The following is a 17,687-nucleotide window of genomic DNA, read 5'->3' on the forward strand; positions in this document are numbered from 1 at the left end:
GGCCCAGCCGCTCCGCGGCATGTGGGATCTTCCCAGACCGGGGCACGAACCCGTGTCCCCTGCATCGGCAGGCAGACTCTCAACCACTGCGCCACCAGGGAAGCCCTCTCATCTTTCTTTTTCTCCTTCCTTTTAAAGTAAAAGGCAGGTATGTGTTGAAAACAACATTTTCTGGCAGTTGTAGAAATCGTTTTACTTGGTATTTATTTAGATGACCTGTTTCCCTCTCTGCTGGATTACATTCACAGGTGGTAAATTTTAGGGATGGCCTAAAATTAGAGACTAAAAGAAAAAAAACCACCCCAGTTAGCTCAGAGCTCAAATTATCTACCTACTGCAGTTTTGGTCCTATTTTGTTCTTGTATCAGAAGAGGGTTTATTTTTTTCCCATAGTAAGGCATAATGACAGCCCAGGTGCTCCTTGCTCTTAAATGGAAGCAGTGACTATGCAGGACAGTTTCAAGTTGATTAGATAGGACATGCTGTCCTTTGAATCAAGTATTAGGCAGTAGTGCTGCAGTGCTCACACATACTATAGGATTAATCACTGCAGAGTTCTTGACTCTGACCTGTAAAGGTAAAATAAAACTGCCTCTGAGAGACTGGGAACTGTAGGAAAAATGATGACTACAAAACACTGAGAAGGGAGTAAGAATGACTTTGTCAGAATTGTCTTAATGATTTCTTCAGGCCTTCTTAAATATTTGGATCTTAGTTGTGTTTCCTCTTTCAACCCCAAAGTCACAAATAAAACACAAGAATTGGTTTTGTTTTACTGGTATAAGCTGAGACCTAGGTTCTTAACTTATTTTAGTTGTGTTGCTTTTGCTTAGAGCTCTTTTTTTTTTCCCCCTAACTCTTGATATCTGAAGTCACTTACAGTGATCACAGTTCTGTGTGTGTGTGTGTGTGTGTGTGTGTGTGTGTGTGTGTGTGTGTGTGTAATTCTTTTTTGTCTTTCAGTTTTATTGAGATATAATTTACATACAGCACTGTGTAAGTTTAAGGGGTACAGCATAATGATTTGACATACATGCATAGTTAAATGATTTTCACAGTAAGCTTAGTGAACATCCATAATCTCATATAGATACAAAATTAAAGAAATAGAAAAAAATTTTTTTCCTTGTGATGAGAACTCTTTAGGATTTACTCTCAACTTTCTAATATATAACATACAGCAGTGTTAATTATATTATCACACTGTACATTACAGCCCTAGTACTTATTTATGTTAGTTAGGAGTTTGTACCTTTTGACTGCCTTCACAGTTCTTTTGTGAGATTGAAAAAGTGTCTCTTTTTAAAAAAATTATTTATTTATTTTATTTACTTTTGGCTGCATTGGGTCTTAGTTGCTGTGCATGGGCTTTCTCTAAGTTCCGGTGAGCAGGGGCTACTCTTCATTGTGGTGTGCGGGCTTCTCATTGCGGTGGCTTCTCTTGTTGCGGAGCACAGGCTCTAGGCGTGCAGGCTTCAGTAGCTGTGGCACGTGGGCTCAGTAGTTGTGGCTCACGGGCTTAGTTGCTCTGTGGCATGTGGGATCTTCCTGGACCAGGGCTCAAACCCATGTCCCCTGCACTGGCAGGCGGATTCTTAACCACTGTGCCACCAGGGAAGTCCCTGAAAAAGTGTCTTTAAGATGCTGTTGATAATACAAACTGAAACACCGAAGACACAGCATACTGACCCAACGAGGACAGCACCTTGCAGTGTGATAGAGAGGAATGCTGTCAGGTTTTGGAGCCGAATAGTCCTTGGTTTGAATTTCAGCTCTGCCACTTATTTATTCTGTAACTTTGGGCAAGTTACTTTACTGTTTTGGACAACACTTTTCTCAAGTGTAAAAAGAGTGTGTTCGTACCTTTGTAAGATTATCATGAGGTTTAAATGAGTATCACATGCAGAGTGCTTAGCACATAGTAGGCAGGCACTGAATAAGTATTATTCAGTATAATAAATTAATATTAACTATATTAGTGTATCTCCCAATCTACTGTCCTGAATTTGGCAAACTGATTGGTATTACCTCATTGAAAGTAAGTGGAATATAGGATGGAGTCTTGCAGTTCTTTTTGGGAAAAGATACTTTATAAAGTAAAGCTAGTACAATTGCCATTTGTCATGTTCTTCAGGTTCTTCAGGTTGATAACAGGGAAGATGCTGAGAAGGAAATACCTACTACTACCTTCTCATCTAGTACCCAGGTATCCTGCCCACTATGTGACCAAGGCTTCCCACCCACAAAGATCGAGCGACATGCCATGTACTGCAATGGGCTGATGGGTCAAGATACAGGTAAAGCCAGATTCCTTTCTTCAACTGTGTGGTGGTTTTGTAATCCTGTACGGTACAGTGCAACAGACAACTCTTCTTCAATGCTAAAGTTTGTTTTTTTTTTTAAATCTAGCTAATTATCTAGTGCTTTTCACGTTCGTTATTACTTTATACTATTTTGTTGCACATACCTCAGGACAAGGGGAAGGGAAAAATCTTTCATCTTTCAATGTTTCACACTTATTCTCTGCTATAGGCAGGCCAGAGATCATTGTTATCCCATGGACCTTGAATTTCAATTTATATATTCATATACTGAAACTCCTATGGAACTTGAGGAACTAAGTTCTAGAGTTGCCCGTTTTTCATTCAGAATAAATCCCGTGTGTGTGTGTGTGTGTGTGTGTGTGTGTGTGTGTGTGTGTGTAAATTCTACCTAAAGATAGTTAACAGCTGAAAAATGTCACTAATTTCGGGCTTCCCTGGTGGTGCAGTGGTTGGGGGTCCGCCTGCGGATGCAGGGGATGTGGGTTCGTGCCCCAGTTCGGGAGGATCCCCCAGGCCATGGAGCGGCTGGGCCCGTGGGCCATGGCCGCTGAGCCTGCGCGTCCGGAGCCTCTGCTCCGCAGCGGGAGAGGCCATAGCAGTGAGAGGCCTGCGTACACCCTGGAGGTGTTGGTTCTCTCTCAAAGAGTACACAGAAGGCCTTGGTTTTCGTGCAGTGTGACATATTGGGCAAGAGAATCTGCTTGTTCATCACAGCCCTTGAAATACCACCCCTGATCTTGCCTTTCTGTTTATGACTTTAAACTCTAAATATAATAGAATCTGCACAACTCTGTGGTCTAACATGTTGAATGTAACCATAACTTAGATGATTTAGAAGTGTTGCAACATTTTTCTCAGTGCTACTTGGTTCCCATAACTTAGAGATATTTAATCTGAAATTGTATTATTGTGAGGTGTTTTATACATTAAGATTTCCAGGAAAGAAAGGCACATGTTATTTAATTTTTCTGAAGTTATATACTTCTTATTAATTAAACAAGGAAGTACCTAAACTTAAAATTTAAATAAATTTGTTGATTTTTCTGATTGTAAAGTAGTACCTGTTCATTGTAGTATGAATAATAATAATGGCTTACATTTATTGAGTACTTGAAATGAGTCAGGAATTATTTACATAAATGAGACCATGCCACACGTGTGTAATTCTGCAATTTGCCTTTTTTTATTTATCAGTAAATTTAGATCTTTCTATGTGCAGGTATATTTTTTACATAGTTGAGATCTGACTGTATGTAAAATTCTGTTTTGTTTTTTTCTACTTACAGCATAAAAATTTCTCCATGTCACTATAAGTTATGTGTAAAAATATTTTTAATGCTTATATAATATTCTGTAATCCAGATTGCCTCCATTTATTTAATTGTTGTGTGTTTAGAATGCTTCAAGTTGCCATGTTATACTTATATGACAGTGAGCTTTTTATGCCTAAAATTATTGCTGTATTTTGGGGTTATTTTCTAAGGATGTATTTTTAGTTTGGGTGATAGTTAAAAAAGATGGGCTCTGGAGTCCAATCAGTCTGAGATTGAGTCCCACCTCTGTCAATTACTAGTCTGTGACCCTGTGCTAGTTTCCAGGCTTCCCTTCATGTGTCTGTCAAGCAGTAGAAATGACCTTATTTGGTTTTTGTGAGGTGGAAGGAGATATTTTAAGTGTTCAGCACAACATAGTAAGTACTTAAGAACTTTGATCTGTGGAATTCCCAGTAGTGGTATTACTAGGTCAAAGATTTTGTCATCATTTTAAAGGGTTTTTATGAATAGCATTGTAGTCTTTTAAATACAATGAAAGTTGAAGACCTAAATCTGGTCAACTCCTTTAATAGAAGAGCACTGTAGGTCTAGGATTTTAGATGCGGTTTTACCTTGACATAGCTCTTTAGTTTGATTTTTAGTGGAGAGTTCCAGTGACTGAAAGAATTCTAGGGCTGGGCCTTTGGTGACCAGAGAAGGGAGAGACTATTTTGTCTATCTCACCAAACACCTTACCCAACTGGTATTAGTTACTGAGTCAACAATGCACTCAGCACTGAGGTCCAGAAATAAATGAGTTTGAGAAACTGAATCCCCATTGAGTTCTAGGAATAGATGACCTTCTTCCAGTCAGAATCAAAAGGTAAAGAGTATAGAGTAGCTCCTACTGATATCTCCCAGACTGAACGCTGATAGTTTGTGCTTAAACAGGAAGCTTTGGTATTCATCTCTGTCAGACATCTTTCAGCTATATGATATTTGCTTTTAAGCTTGTTCTTCCTTACAGGGGTGCAGTGGAGCAACTCACAGCCCCAAATACTTGATTCAGGCTTGTTTCTGAGTTTTCTCAGAAACCTAATGCAGACTTATAGCACCAGAACCAGGTTTTTCTCATTGAACTTGTTGAGAGGCTGACACCATCAGGAGGGCAAAGTAGACTGAGACTTGCATTGTTATCTATTCAGGACAAGCCTTTCAAGTTCTCTTTAATCCGTTAGGCCAAGTGTCAGTGATCCTGTGTGATGCTGCTCAGTTGGATTTACACTCTGGGTCTTGAGGACTCTTTAAAATATTACAGATATAAGTGTGTTTTCTGATATAATTGGAACTTATTTTCTTGGCACTGTATGTCTTGTAGCCCTGATCCAAATGTCTCAGACCTCCATCCAAAGATGTCTGCTGTATCCTGAATGACTGTCACAGTTTATTTTTTATGAGGAAATTTGTTTTAAAAATTAGTTCAGGGACTTCCCTGGTGGTCCAGTGGTTAAGACTCTGTGCTTCCATTGCAGAGGGCATGGGTTTGATCCCTGATCCCTGGGGATCCTGCATGTCGCTGTCCCCAGAGAAGGGTGGGCTTAGCCTGAGCTGGATAGGTTTGGACAAACCCATAGGAAAGTAGGGGGCCCTTTATCCTCTTATGGGTTAGATAAGATAGGAAGCAAGGGAAACAGCCACTAAATGACAGCTTCCACTTAATCTTCCTAATAGTGTTAGCTTACCTAAATTACCCTTTCTGAGAATGTGACATTTTAGGCCTTACGGACAAGTTTGGAGCAGGGAGTCCTCACTGGAACTGTCCTACTCTGCTTACTCCTCTACTTTCCTGCAGACAGAGCTTGGGGCTCTACGTGGGGTGGGGGAAGTATTGATAGTTGGATGAATTATGTGAAACACCTACTAGTGTGCCTGGCATATAGTGGGTTTTTGGTAAATTTGCTGTCTTTATTTGGTTTCTCCACCAGTTTCCTGCCCCATCTTCCTTGCCAGGGTTAGTAGTGATTGTTCTGGTTCCTCTCAGCTTTATGACTGAAGACAGAGGGCCGTCCACAGCCTTTGTTTTTTTTTTTTTTTTTTTGCGTTACGTGGGCCTCTCACTGTTGTGGCCTCTCCCATTGTGGAGCACAGGCTGGACGCGCAGGCTCAGCAGCCATGGCTTACGGGCCTAGCCGCTCTGCGGCATGTGGAATCTTCCCAGACCGGGGCACGAACCCATGTCCCCTGCATCGGCAGGCAGACTCTCAACCACTGCTCCACCAGGGAAGCCCCACAGCCTAATATTTTAATCTTTGGTAAAAGGAAGCCTTTCCCACAATGGAGGGGAAAGAGTTACACATAACCCAGTCTGGGAGACCATTAGCCCAATGCCTAAGGGGATAGAATAAGAGGGAGGACTTCCCTCCCAGAGCTAAGTATTCAGCTTTCCCCTCCTTCCTGTTTCCCCCTGAATCTGATCCTAGACATGCTTGTTTGGCTGTGTAAAAGAAATAGTAATTAGAGTCATTTACATGAAGTGTCTACCATTTATGCCTAGTTACCGTGCAGCACAATAACAATTATGCATATCATTAAATGTGTCTGATTAACTTTGCTCTAAGTTTTATTTTATTATAATTCTACACTCTGGTTAAGTTGGCTCAGTCTGCTCAGTTTGTTGCTCAATGACATGGCTATCTGTTCACAACTCTGGAAAAATTAGAGGGAGTGTCCTTTAAAGGCATTGTTTGAAGGGAGATGATTTGCTAAAGTAATCTAGACTGGAACAAAAGCAGGTTGCCTTTGCATTTGCTTTTTGGAAAATGTCTTTGAGACCATTTTCATTTAAACACCTAGGAAGAATAAAGGTCTTCATTTACACATCCAGTAAATACTTATTAAATGCCTACTACATGCCAGATATAGTGAACAGAATATACAGAGTCCATGTTCTCAGAGAGCTTATATTCTAGTAGTGGGATACTATTACAATAAACAAGTAAACATATAATATGTCGCATTGATAAGTATTTTAGAGGAAGAAAAGAAATCAGAGGAAGAGGGGAATAGGGAGTATTGAGGTCAGGAGGTGGCAGTTTAAAATAGGTGGTGTGGAAGTTTCCATTGAGAAGGTGACATTTGAACAGAGACCTAAAGGAAGTGAGGGAATAAGCTAAGAGAATTTTGAGTGGAGAGGAGAGTATTACGGGCAGAGGGAACAGTAAGTTCAAAGACCCTGAGGTGAGCAGGCTTGGCGTATGTGGGGAATGACAAAGAAGCCAGTGCAGCTGCAGTAGAGTAAGTGAGGGAGAGATTAACAATGAGACCAGAGAGGTAATTGGGGAGGGGACAGGTAGACAGATCACATAGGGCTCTTAGGCCGTTAGTGAGGACTTTAGCTTTTAAAGGAGGAAACATTGGAGGGGTTTGAGCAAAAAATGAATTAATATTTGAACAAGGGATCACTCTGGCTGCTGTGTGAATAGATTGTTGGGTGACAAGGGTGGAAGCTGGGAGAACAGCCAACGTTTTATTTTTGGTAATAAGATAGAGTGGGAGAAACATGGGCTTTGGAACTAGGTAGATCTGAACTTAAATTTCAGCTGTAATACTTGTCAGCTGGGTAATGCTTGACAAATTATCTTACTCTTTGAGGATCAGGTGCCTCATTTGTAAAATTAGTCTAACATCATTAGGATTGTCATGGGAATCAGAGATAAAGTACCCAGCACTGTGTCTAGATTGTTTTAGATATTCAATAAATGGTAGCTACTGTTATTATTGAATATTTTTCTTGCCTGTGTAGTCTTTTTGAAGTCTGTGTTTCTGTGTGCTAATACAATACATAAAGGATAAGCCACCAGCCAGCTAGAGCTAAGGGAAAGATGAAAGGCAAGGAAAGGCATTAGAGTCAAAGTGCTAAGAATAAGTTTAGTGAGAAATAGATCATAGCAGAGTTAGGAAAGCTGAAGGCATTAACTGTATACACTTTGGACCTAGATACAGAGGTGTGGATATTGCCAGGAGTGGATTTTCTCTCCATGGATATTGCTTGGAAACATAACGGTGGGTAAGTAGGTGGGTAGAGGTATCAAATGTCTTGATAGAGATTTGCCTGAGAGCTATCAGAGAAGGACTGGGACCTAGAATAGGCTTGACTTGGGTGAGTCAGCAAAAATCAGAAGACCCAATCATCTCTAAGTAACAAATTTCTTAAATTAGACAGAGTTGACTTTTTCTGTTTTATATATCTGTATTTGCCTACCTGAATGTAATTTGTACCCCATTCAGTCTTCTCACTTGTATTAATGTGGCTTTTGTGGTACCCAGGAGGATTAAGTATATCACTGTTGACACCTAACTACTGAGGTATTAACAGTTGGGAAGTAGCATAGGTTTAGTAGAAATAACATGGATTATGGAGACAGACTGACCTGTGGGAAGATATACAAATCCAAACAAAGTGAGATTACAGTTCTATTGGAAAGATAAAAGGCATACACATGAATAACTGTAATGCAAGGTCAAAATGACTAAGGGGCATAAAGATAAATTCCTGTGGTGTTTCAGAAGAAACGTGATTAGAGATTTAGAAGGAAGGGCATTAATGTAAAATAGCAGTAGGCAAAACTCACGTAAATAGAAAAACATGAAGAAACATGCTCTACAAGAAAGAGCATGCCATTCAGTGTGGTTGTAGTATGGGCATTATGAAAATAGTAGGCAATTGGAGAATGACAAACATAACTTGAGTTATATGGGTTAATACAGGGCAAAGTTTTTTTCAACTTGTAAAATAATTATTTACGTGTTTACTCCAGTAGAGTGTAGGACTCTTGGGTTCAGGTGTTGGAAAAACAATTCAAGCAATCTGAAGCAAAAAAGAGAGGTTAGTTTTCATAATAATTGGGAAGCCTGGGATAGGCTTTAGGCAGAGCAGGATCTAGGAGCTGAGATGGTGTCTCTCTCCATCTTTCGGCTCCATTTGTCTCTATTCAATAGATAGGCTTTTTTTTTTTTTTTTTTTTTTTTAAGTGTCTGCCAGCAGCCATAGGCTTTTAGTCTTTAATGGAAAGAAGGAGTTCTTTCTCCTGAGACCACAAGTCAGTCTAGAGAAAGACTCTGATTGTCTTTATTTAAAGCGTCCACCCCTGCTTTAGTCACTCTTACCAAGTGGATGGTTATGTATCATTTTATATAAGTCAGAACAAATAATGGAAAACCCTATTAGTATCTATCAGAAAATTCTATCATTCCTAATAACAGAAAACACCGTTTTAATTAATGTAATTAATTATTAAATGGGTTTAACGTGTAAGGTTTCTTTTTCTCACATATCCAGATGTCTAGAGTGAGGCAGTGGCTCAGTGATGTAATGAGAACCTAAGCTTTTCTCTTTTGGCTCTACAGTCCTGTACTTGTAGCTTCTTGACTTATTGTTTCAAGATGGCTGTTAACATCTCTAGACCATACATCTGTGTTCCAGGCAGGAAGAAGAACAAAGAATAAAGGGGTATGGCTGTAGATTGTGACTGCTGCAATCTAATAACTCATTCCTATAATCTCATGGAATTGAGTTTATTCCAAATTGTGGTAGAATTAGGTCAGTTATGAATTTAGTGTTCATGTCTTTATGTGTAAAAAATTTAACATCTTTGAAATCATTGATTAATTTGCTTCTTACAGTGATTCAACTTAAAAATTTTCATGTCCTGCTGTTAATGAAGTATTGTGTTAGGTGCTGGGAGTGCTCACAAGGTAATAAGGTATATGATACGGAGCTGAATGGGACCCCAAATTTGTATTCAGGGAATTCACAGTCCAGTGAGACAGACTTGGGAACGACTGAATATGATACAAGTCATATTTAGTGCTAAAATATAGTGCTAAAATAGAGGCACTAAGCACTCACAGAGATGGAAGGGATTATTACTGATTGGTGAGAAAAAGGACAGATTCTTATTTAAATGTTCCCCTAGTATCAGGTATGGGTTTTTAACCCTTTCCCCCCCCCTTTATTGAAGATATGCATCTAAAATAGCAACAAGCCTTGTAAGGTATAAATTGTCTGAATTTCTGATTTTTTTCTTTAAACCAGACTACAAAAAGTGAAATTACTGGATTATATGTATAAAGTTTTAAGATTGCTTTCTGGAAAGGTTATACTCATTTAAATTCTCACTGGTAGCACGTGAGAGTGTTCCTTTCACCACACCATTACAAATACTGAGGAATATTACTTTTTCTTTTTTTGTTTTTAAAGCATGGTATATTCAATAGATAATCAGTGATATTTCATTATATTTTATATTTCTTTGACTAGTAAAGTTGAGTTTTTTTTCTTTTTTAAAAAAGCCAATTTGTATTTCTTTTTTGAGAAATTGTTCTCTGAACTTTCCCAAGTATCTATTGGGTTCTTAGTATTTTTCTTATCAATCTATATAAGTTCTTTACAAATTATATTTTCCCTTTGCTTCAAAGGTGCTTTCCAGGTTTTTTCCACCCACCCATCAGTTCTTACCAAGGTTCCAGTTTTATGCAGCCTGGCACAGCAAGCCCATTCTTGTGCTTGAACAGCCAAAGCTTTCATTTCTTAAAGCAGAAGCAGTGCTGATCCTGCAGAAGGATCTAATCAGTGTGAATAGCAGTGGCACTGATATGGGGAAAAAAGTATTGGAATCCATGCAGAACTGGGGAGGAGAGGAGGGTGGGTGGGCAGCAAGGAGAAAGGATAAAGAATTCATTGCTGTTGATAATGGGAGGAGGAAGCTAAGAGGTGGGAAGAGGTGCTGGCCTGGTACAGGGGTCAGCAGGAGCTGGATGCCCAAAGTGGTATATCTAAAGTGGATTCTTCTTTGATAGACTTGACCCCAGACTGTTTGGTGTTTCTGTAGAGGCCATCATCTTATTTGAATGCCTACTGACATAGAAATATATCATAACTCTTAGCCACTGGATGAATCCTTAGACTAAGTACCTCCACTCCAGACTTGTGATGTTCCACTGCTTGTAACTCTCTCCTCTTGTATTAATAATGTAGCAGAACTGTGTGGTCCTGTCCCATCCCTCCACCCCTGTCATCTGAGTTGTCTTCTGATAATTTTTGTTTAGCCTTTCTGTGGAACATTTCCTTGTATTAGCTCCACTATGATGCATTAATAAGGTTACTGTATGATATGGCATGTGAAAATGGCAGTCTGACTGCAATCCATGTCTACTTGAGTCCTCAGTGTCTTCACTCTTCCCATTTTGTTCCTCTTAACCTTGACTTTGTTTTACTTACCCCTAATCGTTATGCCTTGCTCCTAAAGAGCCAGGCCTCGGGATTTCTTTTAGCAGGTTTTTTCCCTGCTAGGTGTGCTTATTCCTTCCTTGAAAAAATAAAATAGCTCTTATTAACACCGGAATAATAACCAAAGCATTATGTGTTGAAGGAATATTAACAGCTAAAAACTACTTAAGAGAAGTTCTCTCACTTCATGACACATGTTTCAATCCAGGCATCTAGAGCATTTTAAGAAAGACGAAAGTTCAAGGAATTAATATTAGATCAGTCATCTCCATTATAACTATCACAGAGCCACAGTCAGGACTATAAGTATCTTAGAGGATAAGTGTTATTGTTATCTCCATTTTATCCATGGAGAATCTGGCATCAGAGAGGTTTACTACTTGGCCAGCATCAGATAGTTAAGCAGCAGAGCCAGGGCCCGAGCCCAAGTATGCCTGACTCCAGAGTCAGTCATTTTTCTTCATTGCTGTGTTCTGTCTGCCTTCCCGTGTGCAGAGGTGGGGACACACACAGTAGGGGAAAATATGAGGAGAATATATAAGCCTCAGTCAGTTTTAGGAAGGCAGAGTACTGATAATCCTTCACCCCTGAATGCAGACATGAAATCTGATCTCATCAGAATTGACCTTGTCAGCTTTTCAGTTACCGAGAACAAAAGTTTGATGGACTCAAACTGTTTCCTGGTAAACAAGAGTTGATGTGACCGACATAAGTCATCTTTGTGAAAACGTGTGCAAAGTCAAAGGATCAGACGATGATGATAATTACTTCTGGTGGTGTGGAGACTGACCATTCACAGACTTGTTACTAAGGAGTTGTCTAATGGCTTAATATAAAGGAAGCACTTGATAGCAAGATGGATTTTTTTCCCATTAAGTAAAAGGATTTAATTTGCCAAATCTTTGTAAATCATACCTAGTATAGCTACCATTTATGAGCACCTGCTATATACCAGGAGCTGTACTTTTTGTATATTCTGTTTTAATTCTCACAATAGTCTTTTGAAGTAGGAAGCTGAGGCTTGACGGGAAAATAATTTCCCCAAGGTCACATACCTAATAAGTGGCAAGAACTCACAACCAGCTACACAACCAGCTTTAATTCAAAAGCTTGTACTCCAAAGAATCATCCATGAAATATTGAGATTTAAAAAAAAGTTTCAGAATACTGAATACCAGTATGGTAGTTAATGTATTATTTTAAGAATTTGTAGTAAAACTGTGGTTTTATTAATAAAGTAATGATAATTTTGAGAATAAAAGCTTCTTGGTGGGGGTGGGTGGAGGCAGAGGATGGGATCAGGAAGAAGCACAGTTAGCTACTCAGTTTTGGTAATAGTCTACTTTTTAAGTTGGATGATTGATTTGCATATATATTCTTTTGTACATATTATAAAACATTTTAAAGAGCTCATATGTTTCTGTTATGCTCCACTGTCATCCATTTCACTTTCATAGGAACCTTGATAAAGCAGCAACTAGTAAAATTCAGAGAAATTTGGTTTTTTTCTGCATATGGAACTCATTGAGTATTATCTTAATTTAGGCTGTGATGATAATATGTGACCACTGGATTTGATTGTCATTAATAGTCTTTAGAAGCCTCTTAGGGTTTTTATTATTATTAGGGTTTTTTCCAGGTCCTTTTATCTGTGCCACCTGTCTTTCATACCAGTTTCTTCAAAAGACAATGGCCAATTTAACTTTGATTATTGTCTTGCAAAAGGACTTTGTGTGAGTTTATTTTATTTTAATTACAAGAACATTTCAGACATAAAAATTGAAGGACTATTAGTGCCTTGAAACCCCCATGTGCCATCCATTTACCAACTCATGGTCACTGTTGTTTCATCTGTATTCCATTGATAACTCCCCCTCCCTGGATTATTTCAAATCAGATCCTAGATACCATTTTATTATTTTCCTCAGTATCCCTGAAAGATAAGGTCTCTTTTTTAATAAAACCCTAACTATAATATTATCATACTGGAAAAATTAATATCATCAAATATCTGGTCTGTGTAAATCTCCTTGAGTCTCATAATTGGTTTTTACAGTTGGTTTGTTACAGTCAGGATCCAAACAAGGTTCACACATTGCAGAGCATTTTTAATGCTAATATCTCAGGCTCTCTTAATTATAGGAGAGTCAAACCCAAAAGTGTTCCTTTTTTTTTTTTCCCATATTTTTTGGCTGCGCTGCGCAGCATGCGGGAATCTTAGTTCCCAACCAGGGATCGAACCTGTGCCCCCTGCAGTGGAAACGCAGTGTCTTAACCACGGGACCACCAGGGAAGTTCCAAGTGTTCCTTTTTAAGACTGAAACATTCATGATTAATACCTATAAGCTCAGTAACAGTAACTGTGTCACAATTGTTTTTATTCTCTCCATAGCATATTAACATAGTGCTATGCAGGTAGGTCCTTCGAAAATGTACTCCTTTAAAGCAAAAGTTGACAGGCTTTCTTAAAAGAGACAGCTAGTAAATATTTTAGGCTTTGCAGGCTACTAGGTAGTTCGCTTTGTCCTTTATAAAGATTACTGTGGATGTTCTAGTCTTTTGCATTTCCATATAAATTTTAGAGCCAACTTGTAAGTATGTTGTTTAGTTTCCAACTTTGTTTCTGGTAATATTCTTTTTCTTGAAGTGTATTTTATCTGATAGAACAACTAGACCTAGTTCTAGCCATTTCAGCTCTTTATGCCTACTGCTTGTCTGGTATATCTTTTTCCATACATTCACTTTGAACATATTTGTGTTTTTTTGTTTTGTTTTTTAAATTTATTTATTTATTTTTGGCTGCATTGTGTCTTTGTTGCTACGCGTGGGCTCTCTCCAGCTGTAGCTAGCGGGGGCTACTCTTCAGTGCGGTGTGTGGGCTTCTCATTGTGGTGGCCTTTCTTATTGCAGAGCACGGGCTCTAGGCATGCGGGCTTCAGTAGTTGTGGCTCGCAGACTCTAGAGCACAGGCTTAGTAGTTGTGGCACACGGGCTTAGCCACTCCACGGCATGTGGGATCCTCCCGGACCAGGGCTCGAACCCGTGTCCCCTGCATTGGCAGGCAGACTCCCAACCACTGTGCCACCAGGGAAGCCCCATATTTGTGTCTTTATTTTGAAGTGTGTGTCTTGTAGACAACATACTGTTGAGTCATGCTTTTTACCCATTCTGACAATCTCTAATTTTTAATTGGAAAATTTAGTTAATCATTTAATTATTGATGTGATTGGGTTTAGGTCTACCATTTAATTTTTAAATTTTTGTCTCTTTTGTTTTTTCTTTTCTGACTTATTTTGATTATTTGAATATGCTATAGAATTGCCTTTTTTGCCCTTTATTTTTTGAAGCTATACTTCTTTCTATTTTTAGTGGCTACTGTTGGGGCAAGGTAGGCTTTTACAGTCTACTTAGAGTTAATACCACTTTATGAAAAGTATAGAAATCTTACAATTGTATAGGTACATTTACTACCTTCCCCTTTATGCTGTAGTTGTCATATGTCACATGTACATCTACGTATATTATAAATCCCATAAAACAATGTTATAGTTTTGCTTTAAATAGTTGCTGTGGATTGTAAAGAAATTAAGAGGAAAATGTTCTTTACTAGATATTTACCATTTTGGATACTCTTCAGTTCTTCCTGATGATCTGAGTCTGTGTAGTGTCATCCCCTTCAGCCTGAAGAATTGCCTTTAGCATTTCTTACAGGGTGGGTCTGCTGGTAACAAACTTCCTTAATAATTTTATTATCTGAAAAATGTCTGATTTCATCAGCATTCTTTTTTTTAAGGTTTATATACAAATTTTCTTTGTCTTTTTTTATTTTAATTTTTTTTTAACATCTTTATTGTGTCTGGTTTTTAAATCTTTCACTTATTTCTTAATCTTTGCCTTAACCATTCCATGGTTAAGATAAATGAATTAAGCAAATGCTATTTTATAATTAGTATGAAATCAAAAATACAACTTTTTCCCAAAAGTTAATTGCTGAGCTTGGTTTTCAAAGAGAACGAATCAGATCAGAATTCATCTTTTACCTCCTTATCTAGCTCTTCTTCCTGATTTTCTCAGTTCTGTTAATATTATATTGGTTTTGTCAGTCATTCAAGTTGAACTTCTTAGGATCAATATCTTCTGAATTATCAAATGCTGCTGTGTTTCTTTCAAAAACTACACCTCTGACATCCATTTAGTTTCCATCTGCATTTCTGAAATCCTGTTCATTGTGCACTGTTCTGTTCAAATATCATTCATTGGATTCTGTGCAATTTAGTTCCAAAACACTCAATCCAACAAACATGTATTGAGTACCTCATCATCATTCTTGAAGGATATTTTCACTGAATATAGAATTTTGGGTTGATAGGTTTTTCCCTTTTAGCAATTTAAAGATTTTCTTCCACTATCTTCTGACCTCCACAGTTTCTGATAAGAAATCTGCAGTCATTCAAATTGTTTACCCCTATAAATTGAAAACAGGTCACATTTTCCTCATTCTCTTTGTATGTTAAGTAATTTTGGATTGTATCCTGGACATTGTGAATGTTATATTGTGGATATTCTAGTGTGTGTTTTATTCCTCAGAAAAATATTATATTTTGTTTCATCAGACAGTTAACTGGGTTGGAATCAAGCTACACACTCTTGTTTAGGGAAGCAGTCCATATCTCAGTTTGGTTCTTTATCTTTAACTGGAGTCTGTCTAGTGCAAGAGTGGTTCTGGAGTCAGCCAGGGACCTGGGCAGAGTTTATTCACAGAATATGGGGTTTTTCCTCTATGGTTTCTCCTCCCAAAATATTAGTCACTTTGGATTTGTCTGATGTTTTCTTATGATTAGATTTAGGTCAAAACATTTTTGGCAGGAAATAATAACAAAGAGAGTGTTGTATTCTTCTAAATGCATCATGCCTTTGTCAGTTTGGACTGCTCTAACAAAGTACCATAGATTGAGTGGCTTATAAACAATGGAAATTTATTTCTCACAGTTTTGGAGTCTGTAAGTCTGTGATCAGGATGCCAGCATGGTTGGGTTCTGGTGATAGCCCTCTTCTGGGTTGCAGACTTCTGACATCTTGCTGTGTCCTCATGTAGTGGAAGGAAAGAGCTCTGGCCTCTTCAGTCCCTTATAATGGCGCTAATCCCATTCATGAAGGCAGACCCTCTCGACCTAATCACTACCCAAAGGCCCATATTCTAATACCATCACACTGGAGGTTAGGATTTCAACATATGAGTGTTGGGGGAACACAGATAATTCAATCCGTAACACATCACATCAGGGGGCAAATGATATCAGTTTGTGCTATTGGGGTTGTTAAATTTGATCCTCTAAGGTAATGTCTACCAGATTTCCTTCTGCAAATGTACCTTTTCCCTTTGTAATCAGTATGTCATCTGTGGGGTAATACTTTAAGGCTGTATGAACATCCTGTTCCCTAACAGGCATTCACCCATGGTTTTAGCATCCATTGGTGAGTCTTGCTTAAATTAATTGTCGTTATTGTAGTAAATGGTGATTTTTGTATTCCTGCCATTCTTCTGCATTAATTAGCTGACATTCTTCTGTAGAAAGAAACTTTTCCCTTTCCCATTAATTTTTTTAATGTGGTATGGATTCATTTTTTTAAATTTAATGTGTCATAATTCATTCTTTCTAGTAGTCATTTTGTTGTCCAAATTTGACTGGTGAAAGTCCCTTCAGGTGTCTTCTGTAACTTTTTGTCATGTGCCCGTCAGTTTTTTGAGCACTTCCTTACTTTTTAGTACAAGAAGTTGTGAGGTTGCTGTGACTTTTCCTGCTTCAGTCCTAGAATTTTACCATTTATCCACAGGTTCCATTCTTAATCATTATGCTATTTTGCCTTCTAACAATTTTTTTTTAAGCAGTACATCTTCATTGTAGAAGATTTAAGTGGGAAAAAATTTTTTTTTAATTGAGGTAACATTGGTTTCTTACATTGGAAAATTTTACTCAGAAAAAACTCACCCATGATTTGGTCCAGTTCAAGCCACTGTTAACAGTTTGATGTGTATCTTTTCCTTACTTTTTTGGTTTTATTTACACGCATACCTTGTTTCGTTGCACTATGTTTTATTATGTTTTTCTACAAATTAAATATGTGTGGTAATCCTTTGTCGAGCAAGTCTATCAGCACCATTTTTCCAATAGCCTTTGCTCACTTCATGTCTCTGTTTCACATTTTGGTAATTCTTGGCAATATTTCAAAGATTTTCATTCTTGTATTTGTTATGGTGATCTGTGATCAGTGATCCTTGATGTTACTACTATAACTCACTGAAGACTCAGATGATGGTTAGCATTTTTCAGCAATAAAGTATTTTTAATTAAGCTATGTACATTTTTTTTTTAGACATAATGCTGTTGCATGCTTAAAAAACTATAGTATACTAAGTACCTACTGTATAGCACAGGAAACTCTACTCAGTACTCTGTAATGGCCTATATGGGAAAAGAATCTAAAAAAGAGTGGATATATGTATAACTGATTCACTTTGCTGTACACCTGAAAGTAACACAACACTGTAAATCAACTATACACCAATATAAATTAAAAAAAAAAAAAAAAGATTACAGGGCTTCCCTGGTGGCGCAGTGGTTGAGAGTCTGCCTGCTGATGCAGGGGACATGGGTTCGTGCCCCAGTCTGGGAAGATCCCACATGCCGCGGAGCGGCTAGGCCCGTGAGCCATGGTCGCTGAGCCTGCGTGTCCGGAGCCTGTGCTCCGCAATGGGAGAGGCCACAACAGTGAGAGGCCCGTGTGCAGCAAAAAAAAAAAAAAAAAAAAAAGTGTTCATGA

At 38.3% G+C, this 17,687-nt stretch overlaps 1 protein-coding gene across 4 annotated transcripts in view; it reads left to right on the top strand.

Moving 5' to 3' along the window:
• The window catches only part of UIMC1 (ubiquitin interaction motif containing 1), an 89,138-nt gene that overhangs the window by 45,708 nt on the left and 25,743 nt on the right, over window positions 1-17,687 (top strand). For all 4 annotated transcript variants that reach the window (XM_024742160.1, XM_024742159.1, XM_024742161.1 and 1 more), the window contains one exon: window positions 2,135-2,297. In XM_024742160.1, coding sequence (XP_024597928.1) covers window positions 2,135-2,297 — 163 coding nt within the window. The remainder of the gene's footprint in view (window positions 1-2,134; window positions 2,298-17,687) is intronic.

Source organism: Neophocaena asiaeorientalis, unplaced genomic scaffold (assembly GCF_003031525.2).
Source record: "Neophocaena asiaeorientalis asiaeorientalis breed wild unplaced genomic scaffold, Neophocaena_asiaeorientalis_V1.1 scaffold259, whole genome shotgun sequence".
Classification (NCBI taxonomy): Eukaryota; Metazoa; Chordata; class Mammalia; order Artiodactyla; family Phocoenidae; genus Neophocaena; species Neophocaena asiaeorientalis.